This window comes from Furipterus horrens, unplaced genomic scaffold (assembly GCF_987537825.1).
Source record: "Furipterus horrens unplaced genomic scaffold, mFurHor1.1.pri manual_scaffold_13, whole genome shotgun sequence".
Lineage (NCBI taxonomy): Eukaryota > Metazoa > Chordata > Mammalia > Chiroptera > Furipteridae > Furipterus > Furipterus horrens.
Window position 1 is genome coordinate 43,779,249 of NW_028327183.1, and position 18,618 is coordinate 43,797,866.

Here is an 18,618-nt window from a genome sequence, read left to right on the forward strand (position 1 = left end):
GCCCAGCACCCGCTACTCCCAGAACCCGAGTGCAGGCCCCCCAGGCCTCTCCCCCTCAGATCCACAAGTCTGGATCCCCATTACCCTCCTCCCTTGGATCTAGGATTCCAAGTCCTTAGCAAGCACCCTTTTTTCTCATGACCTGGGAGCCCAGGTCCCCAGCTTCTTTCCATCTCAGGACCTAGAGTTGGATTCTCCATGTCATACCTGGGCCTGCAGGGCCTCGGGATCCCCTTTGGGGAAGAAACGCTTAATCCGATCTCGGGCATCACCTCGCCTGCCCCCTCCACTCCCTGGCGCCAGGGTGTCTTCCAAGATCTCCGCCAGGCAGTCCGCAGCTCCCCCAGACCCGGCCACCAGGAGGCAGGGGAGCTGAGCCTGAGTGGCATTCTCTATCCGCTACCACATAAAGGGGGGAGTCAGCTCAGGGAGGGAGGTATTCACCCCACCTGAAGTACAGATCCCGGGATCCCTCCTCCCCTGAAATGCAGGGCCCACGCTCTCAGCCCCTGAGCCCCCAGTGTCTGGACCCCTATACCTTCAACATCTTCTCATCACCATCGATGAGGAGGAGGAGGACAGGAATGTCAATTCCAGTTCCTGAGGAGAGAAGAGAGTGGGGGGTGAGGGAGGAGTTGGTCGCCTCCCATTAGTCTTCTAAAGGGAATGGTAGAGAACTACATTTCCCAGAAGTCCCTGGGGCCAGCGCTGGCTTCAGCCTAGTCCTCAGGCCTGAGGCTCACTGTCCTGTATTTGAGCACGTGGGGAGGGGCCAGATTTTGAAGCCAGTAATGCTCAGCTTCCCAAGGAAGGAGGGGGCTGGGGGCCTGGACTCCGGGTTCTTGAACAAGACAGGTGTTTATTGGAGGCATAAGTCAATCGTGTAGTTGCTTAACCACCCAGGAGCCAGGAGTGGATGAAAATTCAAAGAGAGCCCCGGCTGGTGTGGCTCAGTAGATTGAGCACCGCGGTGCCTGGGAACCAAAAGGTCGCTGGTTCGATTCCCAGTCAGGGCACATGCCTGGGTTGCAGGCCAGGTCCCAGTTGGGGGTGCGTGAGAGGCAAGCAATTGATGTATCTCTCACACGTTGATGTTCCTCTCCCTCTCCTTCTCCCTCCCTTCCCCTCTCCCTAAATGTAAATAAGTAAAATATTTTTTTTTAATTCGAAGAGAAAAATGAAGGAAATAAGGAAAAAAAAGGACTATCCAAATACACCAAAGCCCAATAGTTAAGTCATATAAGATAGTTTTCTACTATTCCAATTCCCATTAAAATAAGAGGTGAGACAGCATTACTACCATTCACCCTCATCCGGGAGTAACAGTGTAAAAAAAATAATAATTAAAATGGAAACTGGTATGTATTTGAAGAAAACATGATTAATAGTCTCAGAAAGTTGTAGAGATGCTGCTCAAAAATAAATAACTGTTAATAAAGTAAATATGGTAAGAGAATTGATATAAGAAAAATAAATAAAAATCTGAATGTTTCTCAAAACATCGATCTTATTCATGTTTTGATTTACAAGTATAAAATACCTGGGAATTAATTCATCCAGAAAGATGCTAGATCTTTATTAAGAAATTTATAAACATTATTTAAGAGCAAAGCATGAATGAATGGAAAAACTAATGCTATATTGACCTGTCACAAAGTAACAAATAAATTAAATGCATTTTCGGGAAAGAGGAGGGTACAAGGAGTTTGGAAGTGTTTCCGCTTTTTTTTTAATGGAACAAAATAATTTTATAATTCACATAGAAGAATAAATGTCAGAGTTAAGACATTTTGGAGAGAAAACAGTGAAGGGGAATTTTCCCTGATATATAGCAAAACATCTTTAAACTGATGTAATCACCCTGGCTGGTGTGGCTCAGCTGGTTGGAGCGTTGTCCAGTAAAGCAAAAGGTCACAGGTTCGAGGCTGGTGAGGGCACATGCCTGGGTTGTAGGTTTGGTCCCCAGTCAGGGCGTATGCAGGAGGCAACCAGTTGATGTTTCTCTCTCTCTCTCTACCCCCACCCCCAAATCAATAAGCATGTCCTCCGGTGAGGATAAAAATAATAAATAAATACATAAATAAATAAACGGATGTGATTAGCATAGCTTTGGCACAGGAACAGAGAAGAGAAAAAGGTTCAGAAATAGATTTCAGAACTTCAGGTCAAGATGGCATAGGCAGACATGGCTCACCCCTTCACCACATCAAAATTACAACCAAAATACAGAACAACCATCACTCAGAACTATCAGAAATCTAGTTGAAGGGAAGTCTGACAACTACAGAATTAAAGAGACCACCTCCATCCAGACGGGTAGGAGGGGAGCAGACGGGGGAAGGGCTGGTCCCTCACCCGTGCGTGGTGGATAACAATTCGGGAGGGGTATCTCGGGAGCGAGGGATCCCAGCCTCACACTAGGCCCCTGAGTCCAGGGTTCCAGTGCCAGGAAGATAAATCCCCACAACTACTGGCTGCAAAAAACAATGGGATTGAGTTGGTGGAAGAGAATGTTGGAGCCCCCAAGCAGTTCCTCTTAAAGAACCCACACACTGGCTCACCTACTCAGACTCACCCCCTCTGAGCTCCAGCACCGGGGTAGCAGCTTGAAAGGCACCAGTGCTATACAGGGAGGAACTGAAGTGTCTGGCATCAAGGCGAGCAGAGGCCATTGTCCTTTTTCTAAACTGGTGCCACATCTGAGACTCCATCAACCTGGCTAACTCTGACTTGCCTTGGAGATCCCCAGAGACTCTGCCCCACCCAACTTACAGGCCTCACCTGAGTTGCTTTTCCATATGAGTGGCTGGTATTGGCTCAGGCTTCACAACGTACTAAATCCTCCCAAACAAGCCACAGCTGGCCTCAGGGAGCCCCAGGCCCCGCACTAGCAGCAGCCAGCCTAGATTCACAGCCTGGCTTCACCTGGGAATCTCCAAGCCCAGCACAGGTAGCAGCCACCTCAGATTGCTGTACAGCTCAGGCAGGCGGCCCCGGGAAAAACACAGGTGGGGGCTGACCTTGGCCTGCACCACCGGGAAACCCCAGGGCCAGCGCAGCCAGTGGACAGCTACAGACCACGTTGGAGCACCGCCACCCTGCCCCTGCACAGCTGACCCTCCATGGAGGGTGGAGGTTGGTGGTCAGTGGTCACAGCCAGTCCCTGCAGCTGACTGGCCTGGGTAGGTCCCTCCCGTTGATCTGCCAACAGCAACCAAGGCTCAACTACAAGAGGAGGGTATACTCAGCCCACACGAAGGGCGCACCTCGAGTACCCAGCTTGGGTGATAGGGGAGGCTGAGCCACTGGACCCTACAGGACACCTACTACATTAGGCCACACAACCAAGACACGGAGTCAAAGCAGCTCTACCTAATACACAGAAACAAACACAGGGAGGCTGCCAAAACCAAGAGACAAAGAAACATGGCCTAAATGGAAGTACAGATCAGAACCCCGGAAAAATAGCTAAATGAAATGGAGATAAGCAATCTAGAAAGAAGTAAATATGTAATTGAAGTGGCATTTCTTTTTTTCTTTTTTTTAATACTTTAATTTACGGATTTTTTCTTTTTCTTTTTTTTTTTCAGATAGAGAGAGGGAGAGAAATATTGATTAGTTGTTCCACTTATTGATGCATTTGTTGGTTGCTTCTTGTATGTGCCCTGACTGGGGATGGAACCCACAACCTTGGTGTATCGGGACCACACTCTAACCAGCTCAGCTACCTGGCCAGGGCTGTGAACTTTTTAAAAGATACTTTAATTATGACTTCTATTTCCATAAAAATTCTATCATTTTTTATGCAGTTAGGTATATCTGTTGTTTCTTTTATAGCCCCTAGGTTTTCTGCATTTTGAAAGAAAGATTTGTCCTGCTACATCGCCATATAAACATTCTCCTTGTCTTGTTTTCAAAAGCTCAGATTTTTATATTTAAAAATTTAATCCATCTGGAAATGACTTTTACATGTTTTTAGATAAGAATCAACCAATGAGTGCCTCAATAAGTGGAACAACAAATTAAATGTTTCTCTCTCTCTCTCGAATCAATAAATAAAAAGAAATAAAATAAAATAAAAAGTTTATAATACATCTAATAGTCAAAGGGTTACTCTCAACAGGATACAAAGAATTCTTATCAAAAGACAAGAAAGAAAAAAACCCAGTTCAAAGATGTACAGAGGGTATGAATAGACAGTTCATGATTGAGGAAATATGATTGGCCAACAAAATATATGTTTATATTTCTCAATAGTATTAGATAAATTAGAAAATCAAATTAAAGTGAGATGCTGCTTTTTACCCATAAAATTGGCAAGGACAACAAAAAAAATAAAGCAAGAGTACCCAGAGCTGGTCGAGACTGAATGGAAAAGAGTGTTCTTACACATTTTTTTTGTTTTTGTTTTGTTTTTTAAATTTTTAAAAATTTATTCTTAGAGAGAGGGGAAGGGAGGGAGAAAGAGAGGGAGAGAAACATCAATGCATGGCTTCCCCTGTGCGCCCCCAACTGCAGGCCTGGCCCGCAACCCAGGCATGTGCCCTGACCGGGAACCGAACCAGCGACCCCCCGGTTCGCAAACTGACACTCAAGCCACTGAGCCACACCAGCCAAGGCATCACTCACATTCTTGATGGTAGTGAAAACTGCTACATTTTTAGAAAGCTATTTAGTCTGTCTATTAATATACACACACAGCAACATAACTCAGGGAATCTACTGTACAGAATTTAAGACACCTGTATGCCATTCTGCATGTCCACACAAAGATATTTATTCAACATTGCTTGTAGTGCCAGGAACTGGTAAACATGACATACCCATCCATTGAGAAACATATAAATAACAGGTCCATGACCAAGGAATATCACACAACTAGTCATTAGAAGGGGATGAAAGAGACAGGAGTTGGGACCTAAAGAGGTGGCCATAAGAAAGGGTGATGTTGGGACTAGACAAAGAACATGTATGAATGACCCACAGACATGGACAACAGGGAGGGGATTGACTGTGGGAGAGGGGGCTGGGATGGGCGGAGGAGGGCAAAGGGGGAAAAAGTTGGACAACTCTAATAGAATAACAATAAAAAATAATTTAAAAATGATTTAAAAAAAATATATATATATATTATAAAAAGGAAACACCAAATAGTTGGAAGTATAATTGCATGGAATTTTATAAACATAGGAAAGGTATAAAAGGATAAAGTCCAAATTGTGTAAGACTGATTACCCCAGTAGAGAGGTTTGGAGCTAAGTAGGGAAGGTAATTAACTATTTCTTTATAGACCTTGCATGACTTGATTTGTTCTAAAGGGCACACATTAAAGCTGCCAAAATCAATTACGTTGCATGAAAAGCCAGTCTCAAAAGGTTACGTATTATATTACTCCATTCATACAGCCTTCTGGAAAAGAGAAAACGCGCATGGTGTTGGAGAGGTGGCCGGCGGCTGGGGGACAAAAGGAATGAACACCTTCAAGGTGAGAGAACTGTTCTGTGTACTGACTGTCGAACTGGTCACATGGATCTATAATCACAGAATTGCAACCCCCCCGCCCCCGAAAATTAAGCTTTACTGTATGACAATTTTAAAAACAAGGTTAAGTCACCAGAAAGCTAAGTAAGGTTTAAGAATCAAGCAGAACCCTGGCTGGTGTGGCTCAGTGGATTGGGTGCTGGCCTGCAAGCCAAAATGTCACCTGTTCCATTCCCAGTCAGGGCACGTGCCTGGGTTGTGGGCTGGGTCCCCATCTGGGGGGCGGGGGTTGCCAAAGGCAACCAATCGATGTATCCCTCACACATCAGTGTTTCTCTTCCTCCCTCCCTTCTCCTCTCCCTGAAAATAAATAAATAAAATTTGTTTTAAAGAATTAAGCAGAAATGTGACAAAGAAGCAGCTTTTATTTTAGTTGCTATTCTTTATTGTACATGTTTCTATCTCATCGATTTCTGCCCTTGTCTTTTTTATTTTCTTGCTTCTCCTTTCCCTAGATATTTGATTTGTTGTTTTGTTTCTAGGTTTTTCTTTTTAATCTCACCCGAAGACATTTTTCCATTGCTTTTAGAGGGAGAGGGAGAGAAAAAAGCATCAATGCAAGAGAGAAGCATTGATTGGTTGCCTCCTGTATGTACCTGGACCAGGGATCAAACCCACAACCTAGGTACGTGTCCTGACTGGGAATCAAACCCGCAACCTTTCGTCACAGGACGGTGCTCCAACCAACTAAGCCACACCAGCCAGAGCCCTAGGGTTCTTTTTAATTGGAAGTTTAAACCATTCATTTTCAGTCTTTTTTATTTATTTGGATAGTATGCATTTAAATCTACAAATTTCCCTCAAGTATTGCATTAGCTGCATCTCAAAAGTGTCGGTATGTCACATATTGGTTCAAAATATTTTCTGATTTTTTTTCTTCTTTCACTCGCGGGTTATTCACAAACTACAAGTCAGGTAATGATATAGATGAACCCCAGAGAAATGACGTCAAATAGAAGAAGCCAGGCTCTAAAGGGTGCGGATGGCAGGGAAGCTCAAGCACAGGTCAGAACTGCTCTGTGCTGTTCGGAGCAGGATAGGGGGACCCTTGGGTGCCGGCAGAAGGCTTTGGGAACTGCTAATCCTGTGTTTCTTGATCTGGGTGCTGGTTCAGTTTGCTAAAACAATTCATCAAGCTGTGTTCGCTTTTGGATATTTTAGATTTCAGATAAAGATTTATTTTTAATTTTATTTATTTATTTTTAGAGAGAAAGGGAAGGGAGAGAGAAAGAGAGGGAGAGAAACACCAATGTGTGGTTGCCTCTCACACACCCCCAACTGGGGACCTGGCCCGAAACCCAGGCATGTGTCCTGACTGGGAATCGAACCAGCGACCCTTTGGTTTGCAGCTGGGCACTCAACCCACTGACCCACACCAGCCAGGGCCAAGTTAATATTTTTTATAACACAGCAAATGATGGGGAAGGCCTTGGCAGTAGGAAGCTCCTCCTCGCCTAGACCCCAAATTTCAGCCAGATCAGGCCGCTGGGATCCTAAGCCAGGGACCCTGCGTCGCCGGCGGAGGAAGCCACTCACCTCCCACGCCCACCTTCTGCTGGGCGATGTAGGACTCGAAGCGCAGGCGGAAGCGGTTCTCACCGCCCAGGCGGCCGTGGGTGCCGTCGTCCACCAAGAAGAAGGCCGAGTAGTTGTAATCCAGGGGAAACTGGGCCCCGTCCTGAGGGTCGCCGCGCCATCGGTAACTCGCAGGGAACGAGCCCTGGGGTACAAGGGGCCAGACCAGAGAGTCTTTCCATTGAGGCTTGGGTTCAAGGCCCTGCCCTCAGCCCCTCTTCCCTCGGACCCAGGAATCCGAGTCCCCGGCCCCTCCCCCCTCAGACCCAGGGGTCCCAGCCCCCGGCCCCTCCCTCCTCAGACCCAGGGGTCCCAGCCCCCGGCCCCTCCCTCCTCAGATCCCTCCTTTTCCAAGACCCTGGGCCCCACCTTGGGGTTGGTGAGGACCTCTCTATTGCGAACCACACCCCAGGGGGCCACGCCCATGGCCACCACCTTGGTGCCCCCCGTGCTGGCTGTCTGGTGGTCCCGCACAGCTACACCGACATGCCGGCCAATGCCTGTATGCAGGCCCCCGGTGACAATCCAGGCCCCTAACGGAGACACAGACAGAGGTGGCAAGGTTCAGAAACACACAAGTGTGTAGAGACAGAGAGAGAGAGAGAGAGAGAGAGAGAGAGAGAGAGAGACCCAGACACAGGGATGCCGGCGAGGCAGCCTCCCAGAGAAGTGGGGGACGTGAGCCGCCAGCCCCTGCCCAGGAGGCACAGCCCCCCCAACCGTCAGTCACCTGTGCTCTGGGCGGCCCGCACTAGCCCGCTTCGCAGCAGGTCCTGGAGCCAGGTCTGGAGGACGGGGGCCCCTGACCCCCCCAACACTGACACCACCAGGTTCGGGGCCCGGAAGCCCCATGTGCGCGTGACCAGATTATAAACTGTAGCTGGATCCGTGCGGTCAGAGAGCCGGAGGAACTGTGGACACATGGAAGGGGAGGACACGGGGAGGGGACAGAGAGCAAGAAGGGGACAGAGACACAAGGAGAGGATGACAGAGACCCAGGGGTAGTGACAGAGACCAAGAGGGGGAAACAGAGACCCAGAGAGAAGGGGCAGAGACCCAAAGAGAGGGGGACACAGACCCAGAGAGGGACACAGACCCAGAGAGAAAGAGACGGAGACCCAGAGAGAGGTGAAGAAAGGGATGGGCAAATGCGGAGACAGTGTTGAGCCAGGGCGCATGGACCCCAGCTTGGAGCCCCCGTGCACGCAGCCCCGCTCGCCGACCCCGGCCCTGCCCAGCATGCAGGCCTCACATTGCTGGCCTTGCGGCCGGCACCCAGGAAATCCAGGTCCCCGTAGGCATCGGTGGGCTTCTCAGTGGTATGCAAGTCACTGTCCCAAACGGTCACCATGGCTGCCCCGAAAGCATCCTCCACAGCCACTGACAGGTGGACATTCCGGGGACGCCCACACTGGCACAAGGTCCCTCTGAAGGGGAGGAATAAGGGGGAGCATGAACCCCACGGGTGTCCCTACCAGCCCCAAGCATCCTGGAGAAATGTCCATACTTCCGCCTGGGCCCCAGAGGCAGTCACAGTCCCTGCTGCCCCTGCTGCCCCTGCCCCTTCCTGGCTCCACCCAGCCTGAGGGAGACGCTGGGGCAGGAGGAGACACTGTCACCTAACCCACCAGAAGGATGCCAGAGCCCCACCCTCACTGGCCTTGCAGGGTCCTCGCTGCCCCCAGCCCACGCAGACCATATTCACCACAAAAAGGAAAATCCAGAGAGAGATTCAGAGAGCACGCACGCACCGGCTGGAGGCTGAGGCAGCTGTGTGACCTTGGGCAAGTGGCTTCACCTCTCTGAGCTAAATTCCCTCCTCCAGTGAAAAGGCAATAATCGCACAACCTACTTCGTGGACCTTAGAGGACCGATGACATAATGCAATGTTCCCTGGAATGAGGGCTGCATACCAGACCTGCATGAACTCCACACCGAACTTTAAATGACCTTGAATAGCAAACACTGTCAGAAAGTCATTCCTTTCTCAGTCCTGATTACCGCCAAGGAGAGAGGCTCAGGAGAGAAGCTCAGCTAGTGCTAGACTGGCTTGAATGTCTAACCCCTTTGCTATTCTTTCTAACACAGAAAAGCCAGCTTCAGACTCAGAAAACTGCGCTGGCGACAACCTCATCAACCTCATCCACGTCCAGTGAGAAGGAAAATACCTTTCTTTGCTTTAAAAAAAAAAAAGATTTTATTTATTTATTTTTAGAGATGGGGGAAGGGAGGGAGGACGAGAGGGAGAGAAACACCAATGTGTGGTTGCCTCTCTCACGCCCCCAACTGGGGACCTGGCCTACAACCCAGGCGCGTGCCCTGACTGGGAATCGGACTGGTGATCCTTTGATTTGCAGGTTGTTGCTCAATCCACTGAGCCACAGCAGCCAGGGCTCTTTGCTTTTTATTTTAATTGTCTTTTACGGTGTGTTTCTTTCTCTTTGTGGTAAATGGACCACACAGGTTGCTCTCTTCCCTAAATAAATGTACAAGGAGCCCTTGCTATCTAAATGTGATTGGCACCGGGGTTTTAAAGAGCAAGGAACATGAGTGTGGGGAATGAGGGATTTAGTTGCTAATGTATCCAAGTCTCTTTGGCCCCAACTCCAGAAGAGATTCAGATCGAGGGGCGACCTGTCTTTCCATGAACGGAGTGAGCTGTGACCTAAGGACCAATGTTATGGGAAGGACGGCACAGTGGTACAGGAATTTGATAAGAGCTGTGAAGATGAAACTTCAGTGAACCAAAGAATGGCTGCCCTGGCCAGTCAGGTTCAGTGGGTTGAGTGTCATCCAGCAAAGCAATAGGTCACTGGTTCGATTCCCATTCAGGGCACATACCTGGGTGGCAGCTGGCTCCCAGTTGGGGTGTGTGCAAGAGGCAGCCAATCAGTGTTTCTCTCCCTCTCTTTCTCCCTCTTTTCCCTTTTCTCTAAGAATAAATAAAATCTTTTTTTAAAAAAGGCCACCCGATTCACACACAGGATGAACAGAATACAGTTAGCCCAGCTCCGGGCACAGTGAGACCACAGTGAAGGACACACCCCTCCCCTTTCTGAGTCTACCTCCAGGCTCCTGGCATGCCTCAGTTTGCCTACTTGTTCCTTTTACCCATCTCAACCCCATTTCTGGAGTTTCTCATTCCTTCTCATCTACTTCCCACTAGCCCTTCCCTGCAAAACAGATTTATGGAATGTTCAAGAACCTGAGCTGTCCAATACAGTAGCCCTTAGCCACATGGGGCTCTTTATATTCAAATAAGTTAAAATTAAATACAATTGAAAATTAAGTTCCTCGGCATCTCCGGTCAGGAGCCACATGGGGCCAGTAGCGGTGCTTTACTGGATGTGGACTTAGAACACTTCCACCTTTCCAGAAAGTTCTGGTGGACGGGGCTGGCCAACTCCCCCCGCATGGCTCACCCCCTACCCTCCTTCCTCTCAGTGTGGCCACTGAAACTGAAATTGTTCCCGATAAGATCAGCGATTACCTGCATGTCCCCAAATACAATGGCCTCTATTCAGGTCTCATCTGACCATAGCAAAGTGGTGCTGGAACAGCTAAAATGCTCTGGTTCTAGAAAACCTTTTCCCTGGCAGAGCACGGCTGGCCCCCTGGCGGCTCTGTCCCTCCCTCCTCGGTGGCTTTCCCTTCCTCTGTGCCTCCCCTGAGTGTACGTGCCCAGATCCAGAACCACATGGCTTCCCTGCACTGATCTCAAACGCAGACCCCCAGGGACCAGGCAAGTCACTCACTTAAAGGAAAGAAGCGTCAGGTGGGAAGCAAGTGACTGTACTAGAGGCCATGGTGACTTAAAGCCTGCATGTGTATCTGGGGCATTCCGACAGATTTTTTCAAACTGCTCTCCCATGGGGGAAAGAAAGTCTCAGAATTGCCAGTTTGCAACCTCCCTGACTTTACATTTCCCCCCGTAACTTCTTACCTACTTCCGTTTTCCATTACCACCAACACCTGGGACGAGTCCCTGACCCAGGTCTGCAATGCCCCGGCCCCCCACCCCCCTCGGGTCCCTCCAACTCACTAGGCCTCACACTGAGCTCTGAAATTTTTCCCAAACCTGCTCATCCTCCTGGGTCCCTCATCTTGGGGACAACCCAACTGTGTTCCAGTCCCCAGGCCAAAGGTCCAGGAGCCACTCTCCTTACTCCCCAAATCCATCAGTCCCCAAGCTCCTGCCCTCATCCCATCCTCTCTGTGTCCCCACAGCCTTGGCCTGGCTCGGGTCTCTTCCCCTCCCACCTGGACTCTCAACCAACTCTTCCCTCGCTTCCCGAACTCCTACTTGCCCTCACGTGGCCCCCAGAGGGTCCCCAGCACCCCAGGACAAGGTCCCAGACCCTCAGGGGGGCATTTGAGGCCCCGTGAGCTCTGGTCCAGCCAACCTCTTGGGTTCCACTCTCATAACAGTGCCCTCACACCCTGAACTTTGCTCCATTTTCAAGCCACATCCCATTGTCAATAGAGGGCGACTTGCAGGCGCTCGCTCCTGGAATCACCTCCCGAGTTCCTCTCTCCAGCCCGCCTTCCATTGTCAAACTCCACTCATTCTCAGAACTTCGTCTCACGGGCCCCTCCTCCAAAAGACATTAGTGACGCCCCGTCTCCTCCCCGGTCTTGGCCGGACGCCTCCTGCCGGCTCCCACGGACCCGGGGGCCGGCCCTCTGCAGCTCCTCCTCCTCCACTAGGGCCAGAGGTTCCTAAACTGTCTTGACCACACTCTCGTGTCCACCAGTAAGTCCTGAGCACTCACCCCCATGAACTTATAGGTTTATTTGTACATAACTGCAAGCCAGACGGCGTTAATATAGTACGTTCACAACAAAACACACACTGAATTAGGAATGCTGACCTTTCCCACGCCCCGATGACCATCTTGAGAAAAACTAGAAAGCCAGAAGCTACTTGAGAGACCACCGCTGAAGGTCAGGAGCCGCTCACAGGTGGCACACGGCCCGTCTGGCTCACGTGGTGTCCCGCCACCCAGCACAAGCCCGGGGCCTGCACGGGCAGTGTTTGCTCCCTTCCCACGGGAGCTGCAGACATTTCTCAGTGCCTACCGTGTGCCGGGCTGTGTTCCAGACAGAACACAGGCGTCTAATTCTCACGGTAACCCCCAGCAGGAGGGTCTGCCTTTTATGCTCAGAGGACAGATAAGGCCAGAGAGGTGCGGTGATTTGCCCAAAGCCACACAGCGCGTGTCCCCAGGTAAAATGTAAACCCTGGCAGGGCTCGTGCTCCTGAAAAGTATGCTGTCTTGAGGATGCTGAGTGAAGCTTTCTTGGGTGGATAGATGGATACATGGATGGATGGATGGATAAAACAGAAACAGCCAAAAGAGAAAAACGGAAAGCGACAGGAGACAGAGACAAGGGGAAGGAAAGACAGGACCGAGTCCTGGCGCTTTAACTCTGACCCTGAGCGGGAGCAAGGGAGGTTGGAAGTGTCTGCAGAGACCCAAACCCTCCCCTAGGGGCCACGCAATTCAGGGAACGCCCTTGGGAGCGTCCCCAGAGTCAGTAATGAGGGGAGGCCCCAGGGTGGGATCTGCGGTGGGCGGGGTCAGCGGCCTGGGAAAGCTGAGGACGCTCCCGGCGGGCGAGGCGGGTCCCCCCCGCGCGAACTCCTCACCCCGGATCCGTGGCGTCAGCGATGAATGTCGTGCATGTCTTCTTCTTAAAGATCTTGGGGATCCAACTCTGCGGACAGGAGCACGGGGTAGGGGTAGGAGGACTCGCCTTCAGTCCCCGGGAACACGGCGGCCCTCGCCCCGCGCCCTGCCCCTGAATCGGGGTTCAGGGACCCCGGCGCCCTCCTTCCCTAGACTAAGGAGTCTCCACACGCCCCCAGAGTCCCCCCTCCTGGCCGTGCTCAAGGACCCAGGAGTCCGGGCCCTTCCAAACCCCTTCGTCGTCTGACCCCAGAGTCTGCGTGTCCAGCACCCTCCTCTCTGAGCACCGGGAGACCAGGCGCCCAGCTCCCTGCTCCCTCAAACCCAAGCGTGCGACCACCGTACCTGCTCCTTCTCCGGGCCCACCATGCCGCCGCCGCCGCCGCCGCCTATCCGGCTCCCCACATTCCTTCCACCAGCCCCGATTTCAGATCCGCCCTGAACAAACCGGATCTGCGGCTGCCCAGCCCATCCGAGGCGGACCAAGGTCGGGGAGGCGGGGCGGCTCCGAGATGCGTCGGGCGCGAGGCGGGGCCAAGGGCGGGGCAGGACCGCCCGTCCGAGACCCAGGGAGGGACAGAGACTCGGAGACCCGCGGAGAGAGAGGGGACCCGCGGAGACTCGGGGGCCTGGGGGGCAGACACCCAGAGGGGACAGAGACCCAGAGGGGAAACGCCAGAGACGGGGAAGGAGCACACTGACCCTGAGGGGGAGACAAAGACTTGGGTGGGGGGCCGACGCTCAGAGTGAGAGGCAAAGACAAGCCAAAGAGTGAGGGGGGACAGAGTCCTGGGGAGGGAAGACAGGGACCCTGAGGGAGGGAGCGACAGAAACCATGCAAAAGCGAGGGGAGACCCATAAGCAGGGATGGGGAACCAAAGAGCTCTAGTGACAGGATGAAGAGGGGGAGATGTTGACAAACAGACAGGCAGGGCCACATGTCCCATGCCAGCTCTCTGACAGCGACAGCTGCAGCCTCCTGGGTAACCCGAGCCCCCCGCTGTATTTATAGCCCTGGCCTGGCCCTGTCCCCTGCCCCCAGATCTGAATTCCAGGTCCAGGAGGTCATGGGTGTGTGTGCTGGGAGCAGGCTTCGTTGGCCCCTCTCCATGGCCACCATATCGGCACCCACTCTCTCATCCAAGTATCCTCTTCTGGCCAGAAACCGTCCATAGTCTAACCCCCAGTGCTTCCACGGCAGAGGTCTCACCCCTCAGGTTCATCTCCCCTAACCCCCAGCTGCCCCAGGCATCCCCAGCTTGGCCTGTTACACGTCTTGCTGTTCTTCGCAGCTGCCAAATATGAACTCGTTGGTAGTCCAGAGTCAAGTCTCTTGGCCCCACTCTAATGGCCAAGCAGAGACCCCTTCACCCACCCCTTACCAGCTGGGAGGAGGAAGAGGAGGAGGAGGAGGAGGAGGAGGAGGAGGAGCAGGAGGCGAAGGGCAGGCGGGACTGACCCAGAATAACTCAGGGTAGAGTAAATTTAGCCACAGACAGGGGAGGGGAGAGACCCTATTGGCTGGGAAGTGGGAGGGAGGGCCCAAGAGGGGGGTCAGGGGGCTCCTGAGACTGCTTCACAGGGGTGTCCAGAGCCAGCAGCAAGGGCCAGAGGAAGGCAGACAGGCAAACACAGGGAGGGGCACCGCAAAAGAAAGACACAGAGAAACAGGAAGCCCCCAAAAGAGACAAGGACCCCAACATTCATCCACAGAGCCATAAGTGGAGGCCGGAGCCAGCCTGGGAGAAGGTCCCCTGCCTGTCTGTCCCCATGGGCCACTGTGGGTCATGGCTTCACACTTCTCTCCTCTGGGCTGCTGTGGCCAGCCTGCTCCTCCCCCCGGCTGTGACCCAGCAGCTGAGAGGGGCCGGGCCGGGCCCCAGCAGCTGGAACAACAATGCAGGAGTCTCAGGGCCCTCAGAGGATGGCTCAGGTGAGTTTGGCCATGCTACCCACAGCCATAGAGACTACAGAGATGAGAACGAGGATGTTTTCCGAGAGAGTGGGCATCGATTCTGGAGTCTCAGAGACCACGGAGAAGAGGACGAAGGGATCTCCAGGGAATATGGTCCCCGACTCCAAGGCCACAGGTACCAAAGCCACGAGGGTGGAGAAGACAGCGTCTCTGATGAGGAGGTCTTCCCCAAGCACTCCCAGCAGACCCCTGGGCACAGAGGCCACGAGAATGAAGATGCAGATGATTCAGCAGAGGATGGACACCACTTCCCCAGCCCCAGGAGCCACAGCCATCAGGACGAGGATGAAGATGAAGTTGTGTCCAGTGAGTATGAACGTCGCATCACCCGGCGTGTGCACCAAGGCCACAGAGAAGAAGAGGATGATGAAGATGAGGAGGAGGATGCTTCTCCAGAGGATGGATACCAGGCACACAGGCACCAAGGCCACAAAGAAGAAGAAGAAGATGATGATGTCTCCACTGAGTACACACAGCAGGCCCTTGGGCACGGAGGCCACAGGAAGGAAGAGGATGATGTCTCTGATGAACATCAACATCATGTCCCCAGCCATGGGCACCGAGGCCATGGAGAAGAAGAAGATGATACTGATGATGATGATGATGATGATGATGATTACTCCACTGAGTATGGACACCTGGCCCACAGGCATGGAGGCCACAGGAAGGAAGAGGATGAAGATGACTCAAATGAAGATCAATATCATGTCCCTGGCCATGCACACCAAGGCCACAAAGAAGAAGAAGAAGATGATGATGATGATGATGACTCCACTGAGTATGGGCACCTAGCTCACAGGCATGGAGGCCACAGGATGGAAGAGGAGGATGTCTCAGATGAACACCACCATCATCAACCCAGCCACGGACATCAAGGCCATAAAGACAAGGAAGGTGAGGATGAGGATATGTCCACAGAACACTGGCACCAGGTTTCCAGACATGTTCACCACAGCCTTGAAGATGAGGAGGAGGGGATCATAGTCAAGTTCAGCCACCAGGTTGCAAGCCATCAGCCCAAAGGCCACAAGAGCGCTGAGGAAGAGTACTTCGCAGATGAGTATGAAAGAGAAGTGTCTGGCCATCACCACCACGAAGTCCCCAAGAAAGAAGATGAACTTGGCCTCCAAGCTCCCAGCCATAGACTGCAAGACCACAAAGATGAAGAGAATGGCCAGAGAGTGTTCAGCAAAGAGACTAGTGACCAGCTCCCAGAATACACCAGTGTCAAGGATAGGAGCCATTTGGGGGAAAGAGGCTCTGAGGAAGAAGAGGAGAAGGAAGAAGACCATGACTCCCATGAGGGAGCTGATGAAGGTTCAGAGCAGGGAAAGGAAGGCCCCCACCGTGGCAGCCTAAACCAGGAGGATGAGGAAGATGAGGAGGAAGGTCATGGTCTCAGCCTGAGTCAGGAAGATGAGGAAGAGGATGAGAGGAGAGAAGAGAGGGCTGAGGTTCAGTCCCCAGTGAGTCAAGGCCACCGGGAGGTGGAAGATGAGGAGGAGGAGGGGCTGGAGGAAGACCAGATCCCCTTCACCATCATCCCCAACCCACTGGCTGGGAGGGAAGTGGCTGGAGGTGGCTCCAGTGAGGAAGAGAGTGGTGAAGACACCGGTAAGTGGTCAGGCCTGGTGGGAGCGGGGAGGAGCCGAGTCCGTCTGGGTCACTGCTGCCCTTCTCTCCCCACAGGTCGGCAGGATGCCCAGGAGTATGGGAACTACCAGCCAGGGTCCCTGTGTGGCTACTGCTCCTTCTGCAATGTATGTCCCCAGCCCAGGTTCACCCACCAAGCGGTCCCTGGAATGTGTCCCAGGGCCCTGGGGTGCCTTGGAAAGGCTCTGAGCAAAGGAAGGGCAGGGACAGTTCCAGGTGAAGAAAGACACTTTTGGGGTGATGTGGGGGACAGAGTGGAGGCCAGCAGGCGATGGAGGAGGAGGGAAGGGGAGGGTGAGGCCTGAGCTGCACCTGTGGATGTGGGGAGAGAGGAAGGTCCTTGACAAAGAGTCGGGGGAGGGTGATGGTTCTGGGACCAGGCTGTGAGGAAATAGAAAAGTGGGTGAAGAGAGCATCCTCAGGTCCAGCCCGCAGTGATGGGGGCACATGGGGCCCCCCTGCCATAGGAAGCCAAGCAGGGAAAAGTGGGTTGGGGGAAGATACTGAGCTCAGTGTTGGAAGTAGTGAGGGTGAAGAGTTGGGGGGCAATGTGGGGACTGGCAGCTGCCTCCCAGAGGGGTTAAAATTTCCATCTAACCAGGCTCCTCTGCTTCGCAGCGATGCACTGAATGTGAGAACTGTCACTGTGACGAGGAGAACATGGGAGAGCACTGCGACCAGTGCCAGGTGAGACATCATTCCCTAGACTCAAGGCTCCACCCAGCCTCAGGATGGCCCAGGACCATAGTGCACCCCCAGTCCCAAATCCTGGCCTCTGCCCTCAAACTGACCAAACCACTTACCCCGATGCAGCCTCGACTCCACACACTCGATCGATCCTGCCTCTGACCTTAACCTCCTGCCCTTGACCATGTCCTGCCACTCACTCATTCTCCCCATCCCCATCCCCAGCACTGCCAGTTCTGCTACCTCTGCGCATTGGTCTGCGAAACTGTCTGCACCCCAGGTGAGCGTGGTGGGCGGGCTCAGGAGAAACCTGAGGAAGGGGAGGGGCCCAGGGGTGGGGGCGGAGCCAAACCTGAGGGGCGGGACTGGGAGGTGGTGCATCGGAGCTAAGTGTGGAAGCTTCCCTGGCAGAGGGGCGGGGCCCGAGCAAAGAGAAGGCTGGGGATAGATGCTGAAGACTTGGAGGAGAGAACGGGTGCAGGGCTGAGGGGGTGGGCCTAGAAATAAGTGGGCGGGGCCAAAGCAAGAAGAATTAGAAGGACCTGGGCTACTGGAGAATGGGGATACCCAGAGCAAGGAGGGACGAGCGGGACCTTCAAAGGCCCAGTGGAAGGAATTCGGTTTCGGGAAGAACTTAGAAAAAGAGGGCCCTGGCTGGCGTGGCTCAGTGGATCGGGTGCCGGACTGCGAACCGAAAGGTCACCGTTTCATTCCCGGTCAGAGCACACGCCTGGGTTGCGGGCCAGTTCCCTGGTCGGGGGCGGACAAGAGGCAACCGATTGCTGTATCTCTTCACATCGATGTTTCTCTCTCACTCTTTCTCCCTCCCCTCTACTCTAAAAAGTAAATAAATAAATAAATATTTTTTTAAAAAAAAGAAGGAAAAGAGGGCGGAGTGAGTTTTGACCCCAGGTGCGATGGAAAGCGAAGCCCCTCACGCCTGTCCTTTTCTCTCCCACAGGAAGCTACCTCGACTATTTCTCCTCGTCCCTGTACCAGTAAGTGTGCGGAGGGGATAGTTTAAGGGCCCTGCTCAGAGAGGCGCTGTCCCGCTGAGTTCTCGGACGAGCCTGGGACTCCATTTCCCCGACGGCAGAGTGGGAAGGTTAACGACCTCTCACTGCCCTGGGGTGAGCTTTGGGCCCTTCAGCCGTATAACCTCTTCGCCCTCCTCTCCAGGGCCCTGGCAGACATGCTGGAAACTCCAGAACCCTGACCTGGACGCGCAGCTGCGGCTCAGACCCGTACCTCCGCGGCCCCCCGGCACCTTTCCACAACTATTTATTTCTCTGAATAAACGTGCTCCCCAAAACCTCGTGGTCAGGCGTAGGGTCTGGCATCTCGGGGGCATCAGGGAACGCGGGTGGCCGCTCGTCTGAGGGAGGAGGGCCTGGACTCTGCTGTCCTCGACGTGGTGGGTTTGTTTATTTAAGATCCCGATGAATAAATCAGTCAACACGGGAGATTTTTGAAACAGTTCTCTTTACCCGTGATCAC

The 18,618-nt window shown here is 52.8% G+C and overlaps 2 protein-coding genes across 2 annotated transcripts in view; one reads left to right on the forward strand and one right to left on the reverse strand.

The window, feature by feature from the left end:
* Positions 1-13,246, reverse strand: part of TRPM4 (transient receptor potential cation channel subfamily M member 4) — a 38,759-nt gene extending 25,513 nt beyond the window's left edge. The window contains exons 1-8 of the mRNA XM_090261358.1: positions 13,152-13,246; positions 12,767-12,834; positions 8,369-8,543; positions 7,847-8,027; positions 7,486-7,649; positions 7,078-7,261; positions 539-600; positions 208-399 (exon numbers count right to left, since the gene is read on the reverse strand). Coding sequence (XP_090117484.1) covers positions 208-399; positions 539-600; positions 7,078-7,261; positions 7,486-7,649; positions 7,847-8,027; positions 8,369-8,543; positions 12,767-12,834; positions 13,152-13,175 — 1,050 coding nt within the window. The 5' untranslated portion in view covers positions 13,176-13,246. The remainder of the gene's footprint in view (positions 1-207; positions 400-538; positions 601-7,077; positions 7,262-7,485; positions 7,650-7,846; positions 8,028-8,368; positions 8,544-12,766; positions 12,835-13,151) is intronic.
* A 1,126-nt stretch (positions 13,247-14,372) lies between these two features.
* On the forward strand, positions 14,373-18,539 carry HRC (histidine rich calcium binding protein). Its single transcript, XM_090260330.1, has 6 exons — positions 14,373-16,395; positions 16,471-16,541; positions 17,053-17,121; positions 17,347-17,401; positions 18,083-18,119; positions 18,301-18,539. The coding sequence occupies exons 1-6, from the start codon at positions 14,577-14,579 to the stop codon at positions 18,335-18,337; spliced, it is 2,088 nt and encodes a 695-aa protein (XP_090116456.1). The 5' UTR covers positions 14,373-14,576; the 3' UTR covers positions 18,338-18,539.
* Positions 18,540-18,618: the final 79 nt, after the last annotated feature.

What these genes read in the sequence shown, in the direction of transcription:
- HRC (XM_090260330.1), top strand. Translation starts at nt 14,577, where the DNA reads ATGGGCCACTGTGGGTCATGGCTTCACACTTCTCTCCTCTGGGCTGCT. An exon ending in GCTACTGCTCCTTCTGCAAT is followed by an intron (nt 16,542 to 17,052) that starts GTATGTCCCCAG and finishes TCTGCTTCGCAG; the next exon opens with CGATGCACTGAATGTGAGAA. An exon ending in AGCACTGCGACCAGTGCCAG is followed by an intron (nt 17,122 to 17,346) that starts GTGAGACATCAT and finishes CCCCATCCCCAG; the next exon opens with CACTGCCAGTTCTGCTACCT.